An 18,876-nucleotide genomic window follows, 5' to 3' on the forward strand; every position below is an offset into this window, starting at 1 on the left:
TAGGTGTGGATGGAAATCGACGCTAATAGCTCCAGGAGCTATCCCACAGTGCACCACTCTGTTGACGCTCTGGACAGCAGTACGAGCTCGGATGCTCTGACCAGCCACACAGGAAAAGCCCCGGGAAAATTTGAATTTGAATTCCTTTTCCTGTCTGGCCAGTTTGAATCTCATTTCCTGTCTGGACATCGTGGCGATCACAGCAGCACTGGCAACGATGCAGAGCTCTCCAGCAGTGATGGCCGTGCAGTCTGTGAATAGAAAGAGGGCCCCAGCATGGACTGATCGGGAAGTCTTGGATCTCATCGCTGTGTGGGGCGAGGAGTCTGTGCTTTCCGAGCTGCGATCCAAAAGACGGAATGCAAAGATCTACGAGAAGATCTCTAAAGACATGTCAGAGAGAGGATACAGCCGGGATGCAACGCAGTGCCGCGTGAAAATCAAGGAGCTGAGACAAGGCTACCAGAAGACCAAAGAGGCAAACGGACGCTCCGGATCCCATCCCCAGACATCCCGTTTCTACGAGGCACTGCATTCCATCCTCGGTGTGGCCGCCACCACTACCCCACCACTGACCGTGGACTCTGAGGATGGGATAGTGTCCACGGCCAGTTCCTCGGACATGTTAGGGGACGGGGAAGATGAGGAGAGATGAGGAGGGCGAGGCAGTCGGCAGCGCTCACAACACTGATTTCCCCGACAGCCAGGATCTCTTCATCACCCTTACAGAGATCCCCTACCAAGCGTCCCCAGCCGTTACCCCGGACACAGAATCTGGGGAAGGATCATCCAGTCAGTGTTGAAAACATCTAAACATTTATTTTTAACAGAACAGGAATATTAACAATTAAAAGAATGGGTTGTTCATGATTACTTTGCCCTAGGCGCTTAACGGTTCAGTCATGGGCAGTGCAAGTTTTGAAAAAAAATCTAGCAATGTCCGGTTTTCCGTGATTGTCCTGCCCAAGCCGCTCTACTGTTTATTCCCTACTACTGCAGCTACAGTAAAATGCGGTCTATATGTCCGGGGATAGAGCAGTAATCCTCCTGGGACATCTCGATGAAGCTCTCCTGGAGGTAATTGGAAAGCCGTTGCATGAGGTTCCTGGGGAGAGCGGCCTTATTGGGTCCTCCGAAGTAGGACACGTTGCCGCGCCACGAGACTATCAAGTACTTGGGAATCATTGCTCTGCACAGCAGGGCGGCATACGGCCCTGGTCTTTGGAGGCTTTCCCGGAGCATTCTCTCTCTGTCGCTCTCAGAGATCCTCATCAGGGTGATGTCGCCCATGGTGACCTGCTTTGAATTAGGTAGGGGAATGTTAGTGTTGGGACTGCTTGACCATTCCTTTACAGAACTGTAACCGCTGGTTTGCAGCCACATGGTGGAGGCGGGAGAGGGGCAGCCGAAAGGGATCGTTCCCAGGGACAGCCGCGAGGGGGTGGGACAGGGGCAGAGTTCCCGCTTGCCGGATTGCTGGAAGCAGGGACTGACATTGCTTTAAATGTGAAATGAGGCCAGTGGTAATATAAAAGTTTTAAACTGCCACAGGTCTATGGCTTACCATGTCTGCCTGCAACAGAAATTCCGTTGTGCTGCCCCGCTTCTCAAATGTGCTGTGCAAGACCCCAGGCACTGAATGCGAAGGCCGAGAATTCGACCTTGTGCTGAGTGTGCATGTGATAGGTGCTGTGCATGGTCTTGTTCACAGAGAAAGACTATGTTCTTTGTTCACAACTACATTTATCTTTCTGAGGAATTCACTCCCTTTTTCCCATTTCCACAGCCCCATCTGCGACTGTCTCACAACCTAGCCTGGCATCACACTCCCAGAGGATAGCGCGGATTAGGCATAGGAAGAAGAGGACACGGGAGGACATGTTCTCGGAGCTTATGGCCTGTTCCCAAGCCCAGGCAGCACAGCAGACCCAGTGGCGGGAGAACTTGACCCAAATGCACCAAGCCAACATGGATCGGGAGGAGAGGTGGCGGCAGGAAGATCAGCAGGCGACTCAAACGCTGCTTGGACTACTGAGGGAGCAAACAGACACGCTCCGGCGCCTTGTGGATGTTCTGCAGGAACGGAGGCAGGAGGACAGAGCCCCGCTGCAGTCCATCTCTAACCGCCCTCCCCCACCACCAAGTCCCATACCCACCTCACCCAAAGTGCAAAGAAGGAGAGGCGGCAGAGTCCGTGCTAACTCTCACTCCACCCCTGCAGAGAGCTCGAGTAGCAGAAGGCTCTCATTCCCCAAAATTTGAAAAGTTCTTTCCTTCCCACCTGACACAAGCCCCCGTCCAAGTTTCACCTCCCAGTTCCATGTGTAGTTGATAATAAAAAATACGTTTCTGTTAACTACTGTTTCAATCATGTTCTTTTGGAGGAGGAGGGGAAAGGGGGTTGGTAATTGGACAGGACAGTCACCTTTGGCAGGGTACATCGGCGAGGGCAGGCACAGCAGCAGGGCACATAGACAGTACAGTGATGCAGTGACTAGTTACCCTGGTTAGTCTGGGAGGTGGTTTTCATGTTATGTGGTGGGGGGTGGGTTGCTCTGTGACTTTGTGGCGGGGGAGGGCAGTTACAGATCTTAAGTGGCGGTCCTTATGCAGGATCACAGAGCCACGCAGCAGGGGATCTGTAACCGTCCTCCCCCTGCCACAAAGTCACATAGCCCCCCCATACACACAGTCCCGATCAGGAGGGGTGACAGGCTCCGTTGAAACAACCATCCCACCGCAGCGGAGCCTGTCAATCCTTGAGTTTAGAAGCTTCATTCGCGTCACTACACTACACCCGCTCCGCACCACAGTCTGCGTCCCAGTTTTAAAAAATTCCCGCGAAAACAGTAGTAAAGAAAACAGTGTGCATTAACAAAGTAGAACTATTTTTATTTCGACACGTGTGTTGGAGGGGGGGTGAAGGGGGTATGTAACTGGATAGGATAGTCAACATTAACTGGGTAAAGAAACGGGGGCAGGTTCAGCTTCTCTGTACACAAACTTAATAGTCACAGGTTACCCTGCTCACTCAGGAACTTTGCTTTCAAAGCCTCCCGGATGCACAGCGCTTCCCGCTGGTCTCTTCTAATCGCCCGGCTGTCTGGCTGTGCGTAATCAGCAGCCAGGCTATTTTCCTCAACCTCCCACCCCACCATAAAGGTCTCCCCCTTGCTCTCACAGAGATTGTGGAGCACACAGCAAGCTGATATAACAATGGGGATATTGGTTTCGCTGAGATCACAGCGAGTCAGTAAGCTTCTCCATCTCCCCTTGAGACGTCCAAAAGCACACTCCACCACCATTCTGCACTTGCTCAGCCGGTAGTTGAAGAGTTCTTTTTCAGTGTCCAGGGCGCCAGTATAGGGCTTCATGAGCCAGGGCATTAGCGGGTAGGCTGGGTCCCCGAGGATCACTATAGGCATCTCCACATCCCCAACAGTTATTTTGTGGTCCGGGAAGTAAATACCTTGTTGCAGCCGTCTAAACAGACCAGAGTTCCTGAAAACACGAGCGTCATGAACCTTGCCTGGCCATCCCACGTAGATGTTGGTAAAACGTCCCCTGTGGTCCACCAGTGCTTGCAGCACCATTGAAAAGTAGCCCTTTCGGTTAATGTACTGGCTGGCCTGGTGGTCCGGTGCCAGGATAGGGATGTGAGTTCCATCTATAGCCCCACCACAGTTTGGGAATCCCATCACTGCGAAGCCATCTATGATCGCCTCCACGTTTCCCAGGGTCACTACCTTTGACAGCAGTACATCAACGATTGCCTTCGCTACTTGCATCACAACAACCCCCACGGTAGATTTGCCCACCCCAAACTGGTTCGCGACTGACCGGTAGCTGTCTGGCGTTGCAAGCTTCCAGAGGGCTATGGCCACTTGCTTCTGGACACTCAGTGCAGCTCGCAACCGGGTGTCATTGCGCTTCAGGGCAGGGGACAGCAACTCACAAAGTTCCAGGAAAGTTCCCTTCCGCATGCGAAAGTTTCGCAGCCACTGGGATTCATCCCAGACCTGCAGCACTATGCGGTCCCACCACTCAGTGCTTGTTTCCCGTGCCCAGAATCGCCGTTCCACGGCATCAACATGACCCATTGCCACCGTGATGTCCTCGGCGCTGGGTCCCGTTCTTTCTGAGAGGTCTGTGCTACTCTCAGACTTCAGGCCATCACCGCGGTGCCGTAGCCTCCTCGCCTGACTTTTCTGCATCTGCCTCAGGGAAACCTGTATGATAAGCTGCGAGGCGTTGAGAGCGGCCACAACTGCAGCGATGGTCGCAGCGTGCTCCATGCTCGCAGTGCTGTGGCGTCCGCGCTGTCAATGACTGGAAAAGTGCGCAAACTGATTTCCCGCCGGCGCTTTCAGGGAGGGAGGGCGGGAGTGATGGACGGATGACGACAGTTACCCAAAAGCACCCTCGACACATTTTGTTACCCAGAAGGCATTGCTGGCTACACCCAGAATTCCAATGGGCAGAGGGGACTGCGGGAACTGTGGGATAGCTGACCACAGTGCACCGCTTCGAATGTCGACGCTTTCACCGTTAGTGTGGACTCACAAAGTCGAATTACTGTCCTTAGTGTGGACACACACGTTCGACTTTGCAATATCGATTCCAAAAATTCGATGCAAGTAAAATCGAACTACTCTTGTAGTGTAGACAAGGCCTTAGGTAGCCATCAGCTTGTTATTATGACCTGACATCCTGCTCCCATTGACGTCTGTGACAACACTCTAAGAACATAAGAACGGCCATACTGGATCAGATCAAAGGTCCCACTAGCTCAGTATCCTGTCTCCTGACAGTGGCCAATGCCAGGTGTTTCAGAGGAAATTAACCGAACAGGTAATCATCAAGTGATCCATCCTCTGTCACCCATTCCCAGCTTCTGGCAAACAGTCTCAATGACTTTGGTGATGTAGGATCAGGCTGTAAATTTACAGACAGCATCATCCAGAGAATCTGGCACTGGAGTGGGAATCAGGTGACATCAGTTCTCTTCTGGGCTTTTCCACAAACTAGTTGTGTGATCTTGGGCAAGTCACTTAGGGGCAAAATTTGCAAACCTAAATAATGGCCTGGTCTGAGACCATGTATGGTTTTAGATAGTTAACTTCAGACAGCTAAGTTTAAAATTAACCCAAAATGGCTAATAAGTTGTCAACAAAGAACCATCTTCCACAGCACTGGTATCGGAGTGCAGTATTGTGTTATTTCATTAGGTTTGCCAAGGTGATGAGGATCTTCACAGATACAGGGTCCAATACTACAGATCACACAAGTTTCAGAATATGGGCCTTAACCTATTTGTACCTCAATTTCTCCCTGTGCAAAGTAGGAATAATAATTCTTACTCAACACTGAAAAGCAATTTGAGATGCTAAAGAGTATACAAGCTAAGTATTATTAGGAAAAGCACCAAGCAATTTATGTAAAAAGTGCATGAATGTCCCTAACAAGTGTTCTCCTCTCACGAGCTCCCCATATTATTGCTATTTAGTTATTTGTATTGCAGTGGCACTGAGAAGTCTCAATTGTGGATCCAGAGCTCCACTGTGTTAGGTACTGTACGAGCACAGAACAAAAAGATGGTCCAGGTCTCAAAGATCTTGGGGGGTTATTTTTGGCTGGTGGGTTTAGGGGATTTTTTGTTTTGTTTTGTTTTATTTATTTTTGTTTGTTTATTTTCAGAAACAGTGTCAGCAGTATCATTAGGACAGTAACCCAACAGACCTCAATGGAACTATACTGATTTACATCAGCTGAGACTCTGACCTACTGTATTCAATGAGAAGAACATGTAGGCACTTTGACAATGTCAATGCAATGAGTTTGGGTTAAATAATCTTTTCCATAACACAAACACACAGAAGGGCTGGCAAACATAGTGAATTTTTACTTGTGGCGTTTCTTGGAAATACCTAATTGGTGAAGAGGGAGAGGTTTGCACTCCCCATTTTCTATGGAATGGACAGTGACCCTCTAAAACTGCAGATATACTGAGATCTGCAACCTGAAAGGGTAAAGGTATTCCAGATGCCCAATAACTCTGTACTACTTCCCAGCTACCCTCCCAATTTGTCACATTTCATTGAATTTTTTACTGAAACCATTATCAAAGTGGTTATAGAAATTATTCATTAACAGATAATCAAGTTTTCAGGAAACAAAAAAAAAATCAATAACTAATTTGGTGAAAATTTCAATACCATTCTTGAGGTAAAAAAAAAAAAATCAGAAAAAAAAATCAAAAACTGAACAATAGTTTCATTCTGAACCCTGTGAAGGAGAAACAATGCTGATACTTCAATTTTTTTGTTAATTAGTTAAACAAAAAAATCAGCCACACTGAACCTCTAAGGGGGGGTGTTTCAGAGTGCACAGAAGGAAAGAGCTTATGATAACAGCAATCATAACCTCTTTGTCTGAGCCCCTTGCAGACTTTAATCAGGAACCTCAGTGAGCCCCATTTATCAGTGAGTCAAAAATGGCACAGCCAGGACTAGAACCCAGGGATGTCAGGACACCCCTGGGCCAGCCCAGAACCATATTTTTAACAGTTTGCCTGGCAGGATAAACCTGATGCAGTGACATCCCTGTGCTATGACATGACATTACCCGATGCTGGAGTACGGCTTCCAGTCTACACAGATCAGGGTGGGGAGGAAGAATCATTCAAAATAACCTCCCCCTCCACCCCCCATGCCTCCCCCAAAGTCATTAACCCTTTGGCTCCAGCCCTTGATGAAGCTGCATCCTATGTGCTGGGAAGGGGCAGGAGCTGAGCCAGGCTCACCAGCTGGAGTGGCAGAAGCAGCAGCGTTGGTAGGCATGTTGGTTACTCAGCCAGGAGGGAGCCTTTCCTCACTCAACCCCCTCCTCCTCCTCCTCTCTGTGCCTGCCTTGGTGCCTGCTGCAGAAGGGTTGCTATAGAAACAGTGTACACTTCCTGTGCTGATCACTTCCTCCCCTCGGGACCACGGGGGCTGGGTGTCTGTCAGTGGGGGAGGAAGACTGTCTTCTGGGGGGGTATTTGGAGTCTGTGAGGGAGAGAGTAGGGCAGTGTCAGGGTGTCTGTGAGGGGTGTAGGTACAAGGGGTTTGTGAGTGGGGGAAGAGGGCAGTGTCAGGGTGTCTGGGGAGTCGAGATCTGGGGGGGGTCTGTGAGTGGGGGAGGAAAGCAGTGTCAGGGTGTCCGGGGGGGTGTCTAGATCTCAGGGGGGAATTTCTGAGTGAGGGGAGGAGGGCAGTGTCAGGGTGTCTGGGGAGTCTAGATCTCAGTCTAGTGGGGGAGGCACACACAGTTTCAGGGTGTCGGGGGGGGGGGTGACGACACGTATAGAAACCCTCCCGTTTTGCAACTGGCCGGCAGTGGGGGAGGAGGGCAGTGTGTTGGGTGTGTAACACGGTGTCTTTGAGTGGGGTAGGGAGGTAGCTGGGGATGGATGTGGGTCTCTCTAAAGCAGGGGTGGGCAAACTACGGCCCGTGGGCCACATCCTGCCCGCGGGACCATCCTGCCCGGCTCCTGGCCCTAGGGCCAGCTCTGGCTTTTTTGCCGCCCCAGGCAAAAAAGCCTACGGCCGCCCCCCGCCAGCGCAGCGGGGAGGGCAGCCAGAACCCCGGGGGGGGGCAGCGAGCCCCAGCCGGGGCTCCGCTCTCCCCGGCGGCCAGAGCGCCGGGGGGAGGGCGGCGAGCCCCAGCCGGGGCTCCGCTGTCCCCGGCGGCCAGCCCCAGCCGGGGCTACGCTGTCCCCGGCGGCCAGAGCGTCAGGGGGAAGGCGGCGAGCCCGCCGCGGCTCCGCTGTCCCTGGCAGCCAGAGGGCCCGGGGGAGGGTGGCGAGCCTGCCCGGGGCTCCGCTCTCCCCGGCGGCCAGAGCGCTGGGGGGAGGGTGGTGAGCCCGCCCGGGGCTCCGCTCTCCCCGGCGGCCAGAGCGCAGGGGGAAGGGCAGCGAGCCCTGGCCATGGCCCCGCTCTCCCCGGCAGCCGGAGCCGGAGCACCGCGCCGCCCCTCCAGGTGCCGCCCCAAGCACAATCTTGGTGGGCTGGTGCCTGGAGCCGGCCCTGCCTGGCCCAGGAGGCTCACCCCCGGCCCCTCCCCCGCTGTCCCCCATCCCTTGCAGCCTCAGTGCACTCTCTTCATCGCCAGCGCAATGCTCTGGGCAGAGGGGCTGTGAGCTCCTGGGGCAGCACAACTGCAGAGCCTGGCCTGATCTGGTCTCTGTGCTGCGTGGTGGAGACAGCAGCGTGGCCCGGCTCCAGCCAAGCAGCGCGGCTGTAGCACTGCCAGTCACCGGTGCTCCAGGCAGTGCAGTAAGGGGGCATGGAGCAGGGGGGATTGGATAGAGGGCAGGGGAGTTCGGGGTGGTGGTGAGGGGGTGGATGGCAGTCAGGGGGAACAGGGGGGTTGGATGGGGCAGGAGTCCCAGATGGGCAGATAGGAGGTGGGGGCCAGCCCATGACCCCTTCCCCTAACCAGCCCTCCATACAGTTTACGAAACACAATGCAGCCCTCAGGCCAAAAAGTTTACCCACCCCTGCTCTAAAGAGACCTATGAGAGGTGGCTGTGAGGAAGAAGATGGTTGGAGGTTTCTTTAAAGGTGACGTGGCTGTCTGATGGATCTCTGTAAAGTGCATGGGATCTCAGTGGGGAAGTTCCTAGATGGAGAGCTAGTGTGTGTGTGTCCCATTGTGAGTAGAGTGGGTTGTGTAATAGAATGCTAAACTATATTATACTGTTGAACCACTAGGTGGTGGTGTGTGCAACAAACCTTATTTCAGCTGAACGCAGCCCTGGTTAGTATTTTGCTTAGAAAGAAGCTCTGTGACCTTCCCCCGTCTGGTACAGGAGCACGACAGTGTCAGATTGGTTCCTGTGGAGAGTTCCTCAGAGACGGGTGTGTAAATGAGATCAGAGTTTATTTCACTCTGACAACTATAAAACTTTTAAATCTGTTATGGAATATCAAGCTAGCCACATCCAGTCCCTATTCAAGGCCAAATTAATGGTGTTAAATTTGCAAATGAATTTTAGTTCTGTAATTTCTCTTTGAAGTCTATTTTTGAAGTTTTTTTGTTGAAAGATGGCTACTTTTAAATGTTATGGAATATCCGGGGAGATTGAAGTGTTCTCCTAAGGGCTTTTGTATGTTATCATTCCTGATGTCTCATTTGTGTCCATTTATTCTTTTATGTAGAGACTGTCCGGTTTGGCCAATGTACAATATGTGGCCTCCATCGACACATAAGAAATCATCACCATGTTCACCAAATAAAACATTTACTTAACACTAATATTTAATATCCTATGAATGATCGGCCAGTCGCAGGATGGGTAGGAGAGATTTCACTCAAGACACAGGCATCCAGCTTTATTGACAGACACACCCAAGTATTTCGTAATAAGAGATGGAAAATTAGACTTACATTCTCTTCACAATCCCTCTGATTGCTCTATAGAAAGGGATACTTCTGCTCTGTCATAGGAAAGCTGGTGTCAATGTTGTCTCAGGGGGTTGTGGCTTCTGCAGCTGTTATCTGCCAGATCTGAGGTGGTTAGCTGCTTGTTCATTGCTGCTGCTAAGGTAACTTGCTGGCAGGCAGTTGCTCATTGCTACGGCAACCTTATAATTCTGCCGCTGCTGCTGCTTTTCCAAGTAGCTGCTGCTTCTTGCAGGTATCTTGCGGCTTCTGTTCTCTACAAAACCCCAAAACCCTACAAGTTCAGCCTGCTGGCTGTTGGCCTTATATACTGGTTGCTCTCTCAGGATCAGCGAATCAGCTTTCAGAAATTAGCATATTTCTAGATCCTGTGCTCCAAAGTATTTGGTGTCATCTACAAATTTTATAAGCATACTCTCCACTTCATTTATGAAAATATCAAATAATGCTGGACCCAGATTGACCCCTGCAGAATCCCACTAGATACGCTCTTTCATTTTGACGGCCAAACATCAGTAATTACTCTTGGAGTATGGTCTTTCAAAAGCACCCATATTATAGTCATTTCATCTAGGCCACATTTCCCCAGTTTGCTTATGAGACTGTCACATAGGACAGTGTCAAAAGCCTTAACACCAAGATTTATCATGTCTATTGCTTCCCCGAATCCACTAGGCCAGTTACCCTGACAAAGAAGGAAATGGGGTTGGTTTGGAATGATTTTGTCTTGACAAATCCATGCTTACTAGTCCTTATAACCCTAGGTGCTTACAAACTGATTGATATCTGGAAAGATACTGGAACAAATTATTAAACAAAGTGAGGCTGACTAGTCTGTATGTCCCCGGGTCCTCTTTGTTCCCCTTTTTAAAGAGAATCAATCTTGTTAATGGATGTGAAGATATTCTTCTTCTAGGATCTCAGAAGAGAACTGCTGTATAGCACCTGGTTTGTTAAGGCAACAAATGCTAAGCCAGGAACCAATGGTTAAAATTTGTCCCCAACCATTTCTTGTTTCTCTAGACAAGACATTTTAGCAAATTTTAGAATGCCTTGGTGCTCAACACCGTGAAAAAGACGGTTACTCACCGTTGTAACTGTTGTTCTTCGAGATGTGTTGCTCATATCCATTCCATTAGGTGTGTGCGCGCCGCGTGCACGATCGTCGGAAGATTTTCTACCCTAGCAACACCGGCGGGTCGGCTGTGGAGCCCCCTAGAGTGGCGCCTTCATGGCGCTGAATATATACCCCAGCCGACCCGGCGCCCCCTCAGTTCCTTCTTGCCGGCTACTCCGACAGTGGGGACGGGGGGCGGGTTTGGAATGGATATGAGCAACACATCTCGAAGAACAACAGTTACAACGGTGAGTAACCGTCTTTTCTTCTTCGAGTGCTTGCTCATATCCATTCCATTAGGTGACTCCCAAGCCCAACTTAGGTGGTGGGGTCGGAGTGAGACATTGCTGTGTGCAAAACCGCTGATCCGAAAGCAGCATCGTCCCTGGACTGTTGCACTAGTGCATAGTGGGCTGTAAACGTGTGGACTGATGACCAAACTGCCGCTCTACAAATGTCCTGGATCGGAACTTGCGCCAGGAAAGCAGTCGAGGAGGCTTGGGCCCTCGTGGAGTGGGCGGTGAGGTGCGGTGCTGAGACACCTGCCAGGTCATAGCAAGTCCGGATGCAAGACGTAATCCAGGAGGATAAGCGTTGCGAGGAGACCGGTGAGCCTTTCATTCGGTCAGCCACTGCAACGAAGAGTTGCGTCGTCTTTCTAAAGTGCTTTGTGCGGTCAACATAGAAGGCCAGGGCCCTTCGTACGTCCAGGGAATGCAAACGTTGATCCTGGCGAGTGGCATGTGGTTTGGGATAAAAGACCGGGAGAAATATGTCCTGGTTGATATGAAATGTAGAAACCACCTTAGGGAGAAAGGCAGGATGTGGACGAAGCTGCACTTTATCCTTATGAAAAACTGTGTAAGGGGGCTCAGATGTAAGCGCCCTGAGTTCAGAAACGCGCCTTGCTGAGGTGATGGCTACGAGGAAGGCTGTCTTCCAGGATAGGTACAGAAGTGAACAGGTGGCCAGTGGCTCGAACGGAGGACCTGTGAGTTTGGAGAGAACCAGATTGAGATCCCACGTCGGGACGGGATGACGCTGTTGTGGGTACGTCCGGTCTAAGCCCTTGAGGAATCTAACAACCATCGGGTTAGAGAATACCGAGGACGCGAGTTCCCCTGGGTGAAAGGCCGATATAGCGGCCAGGTGAACTCTAATTGAAGATATCGCCAACCCTTGTTGTTTTAGGGAGAGGAGATATTCCAATATGAGAGGAATGGGTGCCTGCAACGGGGACGTGGCTCGTTGTTCGCACCAACAGGAGAACCGTTTCCACTTGGCCAGGTACGTGGTCCGTGTTGAGGGCTTCCTACTGCTCAGCAGGATCTGTTGGACAGAGTGTGAGCATTGCCGCTCTGCCTGGGTGAACCATGGAGCAGCCACGCCGTGAGGTGGAGTGATTGCAGGTCGGGGTGACGCAGCCGACCGTGGTCCTGAGATATGAGATCCGGACATAATGGAAGCGGGATCGGTGTCTGAACCGAGAGCTCCAACAGTGTGGTGTACCAATGTTGTCTCGGCCACGCTGGAGCGACCAGAATTACCTGTGCCTGGTCTCTGCGCAATTTGAGCAGTACCTTGTGGACCAGGGGAAACGGAGGGAAGGCATAAAACAGGTGGTCTTTCCAGGGAAGGAGAAACGCATCCGAGAGGGAGCCCGGAGCTCGACCTTGTAGGGAGCAGAACATGTGGCACTTCCTGTTGTCTCGGGATGCAAACAGGTCTATCTGGGGAAACCCCCACTTCTGGAAGACGGAATGTATGATGTCCGGACGGATAGACCACTCGTGCGTCTGGAAGGACCTGCTGAGTCGGTCCGCTAGAGTGTTCTGGACTCCAGGGAGGAACGATGCCGTGAGATGGATTGAGTGGGCGATGCAGAAGTCCCACAGGCGAATGGCCTCTTGGCATAGAATTGACGAACGTGCTCCTCCTTGCTTGTTGATGTAAAACATGGCCGTGGTGTTGTCGATGAGAACTAACACACAACGGCCACGTAGGAGATTGAGGAATGCCTGGCACGCCAGGCGCACCGCCATCAATTCCCGAACATTGATATGCAGGGCTAGCTGGGGTGCAGTCCACAGGCCCTGGGTATGGTGTTCGTTGAGATGGGCGCCCCAACCCAGAGATGACGCGTCCGTGACCAGGTGCAGAGAAGGTTGTGGGGCGTGAAATGGCATCCCCTCGCAGACCACATTGTGATCTAGCCACCAGGTGAGGGAGGCCAGGACCGAGTTCGGGACCGTGACCACCATGTTCAGGCTGTCCCGATGTGAACGGTATATTGATGACACCCAGGTCTGGAGTGGGCGAAGCCGAAGTCTGGCATGCCTGGTTACGTACGTGCAGGAAGCCATGTGACCCAGCAGGGTAAGGCACGACCTCACCGTGGTAGTTGAGAAGGCCTGTAGCCCTTGAATGAGGTTCGTGATGGTGCCAAAGCGGTTGTCTGGCAGGATGGCTTGTGCACGTTTGGAGTCGAGAACTGCTCCAATTAATTCTATTCTCTGGGTAGGTTCTAGAGTGGATTTGTCCTTGTTGAGTAGGATGCCCAACTCGTTGAATGTGTGCACTATTGTGTGGACGTGAGCTTGAACTTGCTCCTTGGTGCGACCGCGTACCAGCCAGTCGTCTAGGTACGGGAACACCTGTATCCCTTGTCGACGAAGGTACGCTGCCACGACAGCCATACATTTCGTGAACACTCTTGGGGCCGAGGATAGGCCGAAGGGAAGGACTGCAAACTGGTAGTGCACCGTGTTTACCACGAATCGCAGGAAGCGTCTGTGAGGTGGGTAAATTGTGATGTGAAAGTATGCGTCTTTCATGTCGAGGGCGGCGAACCAGTCTCCAGGATCGAGGGAAGGGATAATGGCCCCCAAAGAGACCATGCGGAACTTCAACTTTACTACGAATTTGTTGAGTCCGCGCAAGTCCAAGATGGGCCGCAGACCTCCTTTGGACTTGGGGATCAGGAAGTAACGGGAATAAAATCCCCTGCCCCTTAACTCTATCGGAACCTCCTCTATGGCCCCCAAGGCCAGGAGCGTAGAAACCTCCTGTATAAGAAGTTGCTCGTGAGAAGGGTCCCTGAAGAGGGACGGGGAAGGGGGGTGGGAGGGGGGGATAGAAGAAAACTGGATAGCGTATCCCCTCTCCACCGTGCAGAGGACCCAACGGTCCGAAGTTATAAGGGACCAGGCACGGTGGAAGTGGGAGAGGCGATCCCGAAAGTAGGGGGCTGGATCCTGGTGGATGACTGGGGCGCCGTCCTCGACCGCACCTTCAAAAGTTCTGCCTGGGGCCTGAAGGTGGTCTAGGTGGCCCTTGGTTCTGGCCGGGTTGAGGGCCGGTCCACCTTCTCCTACCACCTCGCCCTCGCCTCCGGGCCGAGTCTTGTCTCTGGCGAGGCGGGGGGGGGGTAGAAGCGCTGAGGCTGCGGCCTAAATGGCCTGCGCTGAGGGCCCACAACATGCATCCCGAGGGAGCGCATGATTGTTCTCGAGTCCTTGAGGCTCTGCAGGCGAGAGTCCGTCTTGTCCGAGAACAATCCATGTCCCTCAAAGGGCAGATCCTGTAGGGTTTGCTGCAGCTCCGGAGGCAAACCCGAAACCTGAAGCCAGGAGATCCTCCGCATAGCGATACCCGAAGCCAGGGTCCGCGCAGCCGAGTCTGCTATGTCCAAGGAGGCCTGCAAGGAGGTTCGAGCCACCTTCTTACCTTCCTCTACCATGGCTCCAAACTCTTCCCTGGACTCTTGGGGAATCAACTCCTTAAACTTCCCCATAGAGTTCCAGGAGTTAAAATTGTAGCGGCTCAGTAGCGCCTGTTGGTTCGCCGCTCTAAGTTGCAGCCCTCCGGCTGAGTAAACCTTACGGCCAAACAAATCGAGCCGCTTAGCCTCTTTTGATTTAGGCGCTGCAGCCTGCTGGCCGTGCCGCTCTCGTGCGTTCACTGATGCCACCACCAGTGAACACGGTTGGGGGTGGGTATACAAGTACCCGTAGTCCTTAGACGGGACAAAGTATTTCCTTTCCACCCCTCTCGCTGTGGGTGGGATAGAGGCAGGAGTTTGCCATATCGTATCCGCATTAGTTTGTATCGTGCGGATCAGGGGTAACGCTACCCTCGATGGGGCATCCGCTCCGAGGATATTCACTATCGGGTCGTGCACCTCCACTACCTCCTCCGCCTGCAGGTCCATATTACGGGCCATCCTGCGCAGAAGATCCTGGTGAGCCCGAAGATCTATTGGAGGTGGGCCCGTGCACGATGTGCCCGCCACTGCCTCGTCCGGCGAAGAAGAGGAAGATGCCTCCGGTGGAACAGGATCCAAGGGCTGGTCCTGGTCTCCCTGTTCCTGGGCCGGAGCATCACCTGCGCCTGGGTCCAGGGCGTCAGGCGGTGCGGACACGGAAGCCTCCATGTCCCCTGGTGGAGGCCGAGAGATGGTGGACTCCGGGGCCCTTCTGACAGAGTGACTCGAGCGAGAGGTCGAGGGTATTGGAGCCCCTTGCTCCTGATGGTACGCCCACGGGGTCCAGAACGACCAGTGAGATGGGCCATGAGAATGGTCCTCTGTCATCTCCCGCCAATGGCCCAAGTCCTGTTCCTCGGCTTGCCCTTGAGGGGGATATGCCGATCTCGAGAGGTCCTCCGAGGAGTGGGACACCGATCTCGATGGCCACGGCGGTGCCGAGAGCGTCGAGACGATTCCCGTGGGCTGCGGTGCCGCACGGTGCCGGTCCGGAGATGATCTATCTCTACGCGGTGCCGGCGATCGGTGCCGGGACCGTGACCGGTGCCGATGACCTCGTCGGTGCCGGGAGTCAGATCTGGACCTCGACGAGGACCTGGAGTATGCCCGGTGCCGGGAGCGGCCTCTCGACGTCGAGCGTCGACCGTAGCGGTGCCGAGAACTACGTCTCGACGTTGATCGGTGCCGACGATCATAGCGGTGTCGAGACGTAGAGCGGTGCCGCGAAGAAGATCTTGGCCGCGAGTACGACCGGTGCCGAGGCGATATTCGGTGCCGGGACTGCGAGCGGCGTGGGGACCTGCTTCGGGACCTGGATCGGTGCCGAGGTTCCAGCCCTTGCGATGGAGGGCGCATCAAGGCAGGTTTCCCCCTCGACTGTACCGGGCGAGTCAACGGTGCCTTCGGTGCCGGTGGTTGGGGCGGTGCCGGCTCTGTGAGAGCTATTAAGTCTCTTGCCGCCTCGAAGGTCTCTGGAGTCGACGGGAGGCACTGTATAACCGCCGGTCTCGGTGGAGACGCTATCTGCACCGGACTCAACGGCTTCGGCGCCGGAGTCGACGGTGCTGGAGGCACCTGTTTCCGGTGCTCCACCGGCGGACGCGGCTCTACCCCCGGCACTGGGGGAGCCGGCGTCTTCGGCACGGAGGCCCCCGTCTTATGGGCTTTTTTATGCCCTGGGGATAATGAACGGCGCCTAGGCACTTGCTGTGCTTGCGGTGCCGACAAGGTCCGGTGCCGGGGAGGCTTGTCCGACGCCACTCGCGTGGTCGTCGTGGCCGGTGCTGCCGGGGCACTGCGCACTGAGGCGCTAGGTGCCGGGGCCTGACTTGTAGATGGAGTGTCCGGACTAAGTGCCGCCTCCATCAGAAGTTGCCGGAGCCGAAAGTCCCGCTCCTTCTTGGTCCTTGGTCTGAAGGCCTTACAGATCTTGCACTTATCTGTTTGATGGGACTCTCCCAGGCACTTCAGACAGGAGTTGTGCGGGTCGCTCGTGGACATATGTTTAGCGCAGGAGGCGCACTGCTTGAAGCCGGGAGCTTTGGGCATGAGCCCGGACCCGCGGCCGGGGGAGAAAGGGGGAGACGACCCCCTTAATCCCCTGAACTAGTATAACAACTAAACAACTTTTACAAACTATTTTAACTATTTAACTATTTAACACTAGAACTGTAACTATAACTGCTAACGAACGAAGCTAGGGAGAGTGGAGAACAGCTATGCCGCGCTCCACAGTTCCAACGACCGTCAGGGGCGGTAAGAAGGAACTGAGGGGGCGCCGGGTCGGCTGGGGTATATATTCAGCGCCATGAAGGCGCCACTCTAGGGGGCTCCACAGCCGACCCGCCGGTGTTGCTAGGGTAGAAAATCTTCTGACGATCGTGCACGCGGCGTGCACACACCTAATGGAATGGATATGAGCAAGCACTCGAAGAAGAACAATCCTTTCTCCTCCACAAAGTGCTTTATGCCCATTATCTCACCCAGACTCACTACAGCCAGGAGTTAGAGAAGTGTCCCGCTTCCCATCGGGCAGATCGGGACCCCGAGGTACAGAGAAGGGAGATGACCTACCCCACATCACACAGCAAGGTGATAGCAGAGCCAGAGAGAAAAGCCAACAGTTCTCACTCTTGTTCTAACCAGCAGACAACAAACCCTGCAGAGCCAGGGATAGAGCTGAGGAATTGAGATGGTGGGAAATTTTTCATTGAAACAGTTTTCTGTTGGAAAATCCCATCAAGATTAAAATAAATATGTTTTTTGAAATCAAATCGGTTTGGATGAAAATTCTTTGCAAAAATATTTTTTTGCAAAACAAAAGCATCTCCTATTTGTCACATACTGTTACATTGTCTCATCGCACAAAAAGAACAGACACTTGGATCTAAAAAACTAGATGAGATGATTCAGTCTGGGCTAAGTAGTTGCTCCTCTTAATGATTTAAAAATAATAAAATACAAATAAAATAGAAATATTTCAGCTATTATACAGCAGAACCCCGTTTATTGAATCTAATTGGAACTGGAGCCAGATCAGATAATCAAAAATTCAGCTAATCTGGAGAATAGGAAGGTGTGAGACTTCAGCACCATCTTGTGGCCACAGGAGAAATCGCCTGGACCTGAGTGCTCTGGTTATTCAGTTAATATGGAAAGCCAGATAATGGCGGGTTGGATAAACAGGGTTCTACTGCATTACATCATAATCTGCCATGACTCAATATGATAAGACATCTCATATTATTATCATCATCATCATCATATTACTGCTACTAGTGACACTCTCAAATGGATCTTCACAGCTTCCCAACCTCCACTCACCATGAGGTAGGTATAAGAGGATTGTTATCCCTAATTGACAGAGGGAGAAACTAAGGTGGAGAAAAGTGAAGGGACTTATCTTATGTCACATTGCCAGTGGCAGAGTTGGGAATAGTCCTGACTTTGAAACTAACCATCAATCTTGAATTTCATATACTGAATGACCAGAATAAAGTGATCTCAAATGAGATTCAGATCAACAACTGTTCACAGTTAATATTCAGCAAGTAATTTAGAGGAACTAGAATATTAAAGAGAATCATGAAGACAATTAATGGAGAGAAGCAGCAAAATTAATGGAGAGAAGCAGCAAAATTCATCAAGCATCTGATTGATTATGACTTATTTGCTTGATCTTAAAAGAACAACAACAAAGTCCTGCGTCTCCTCCTGTCACTAGACCCCTAGTTCAGCCAATCACTTTTGAGATTCTGAGGGGCAGGAGGCTGAGGGTTCTCACCAGCTGGCCCAAAGGATGGCCACAGCCACCAGTGGGGATCTCTGTCAGAGCACTCTTCCAGCCCTGGCTCTTTCTGAGGGCCTCCCATAATGAGGGAGGGAGAGCAACCCCCTTCTTGCCAGTGGCGGGAAGGAAGAAAGGAAAAGGGAAACCAAAAAAGACAAACCCCAGTGTTCCCAGTGCTTCTAAAGGACAATGGCATATGGGGGGGGGGGAATTCTCCCACCTTCACCTCGTGTTTTCCATGCTAGCCAGCACCAGATGGATCAGGCTGAATAGCTACCAGACTTCTCGGAGGCTCTTACCTTCTCAACAGGGACGTCTGTTTTCTAGCAAAATTAGTAGTGGGAAAGGGAAAACTCCGAAGGGGCTCCTCCTTGTGCTCATGTACGTGCACCTGAATTCTCTCTCAGTCCTCAAGGAGAGACCTTGAGAAGGAGACATGCTGCAGCAAAGCCACGGGACTCTCTGAGATTGCCCCTTCCCTGCAGCCTGTCCTGCCTGTCCATTGTCAGGGTCTCTCTGTGAGGTAACAACCTCCTGTACTATTTTGACCAATAAGCTGAAGTCCTACAAAAAGCACTTGTGATGTCACTGGCCACACCCACCCTGGAGGGCTCACATCTTGCCCCTAGCCAGCCCCTTTGGATGTTTGACTGCTCCCCCTGCATCAACCCACTCACTCGCTGTTAGTTCTGGGGATCAAGCAGGCTATACAAGAAAACATCAGAAGCTGCTCAATATACCACTCAGTTTTTCAGATATTTG

At 52.4% G+C, this 18,876-nt stretch overlaps 1 protein-coding gene across 1 annotated transcript in view; it reads right to left on the reverse strand.

Moving 5' to 3' along the window:
- The window catches only part of ANKRD42 (ankyrin repeat domain 42), a 39,929-nt gene extending 33,090 nt beyond the window's left edge, over positions 1-6,839 (reverse strand). The window contains exon 1 of the mRNA XM_034759672.1: positions 6,803-6,839. Coding sequence (XP_034615563.1) covers positions 6,803-6,839 — 37 coding nt within the window. The remainder of the gene's footprint in view (positions 1-6,802) is intronic.
- Between the last annotated feature and the right edge of the window lie 12,037 nt (positions 6,840-18,876).

Source organism: Trachemys scripta, chromosome 1 (genome assembly GCF_013100865.1).
Source record: "Trachemys scripta elegans isolate TJP31775 chromosome 1, CAS_Tse_1.0, whole genome shotgun sequence".
In the NCBI taxonomy this organism is placed as follows: domain Eukaryota; kingdom Metazoa; phylum Chordata; order Testudines; family Emydidae; genus Trachemys; species Trachemys scripta.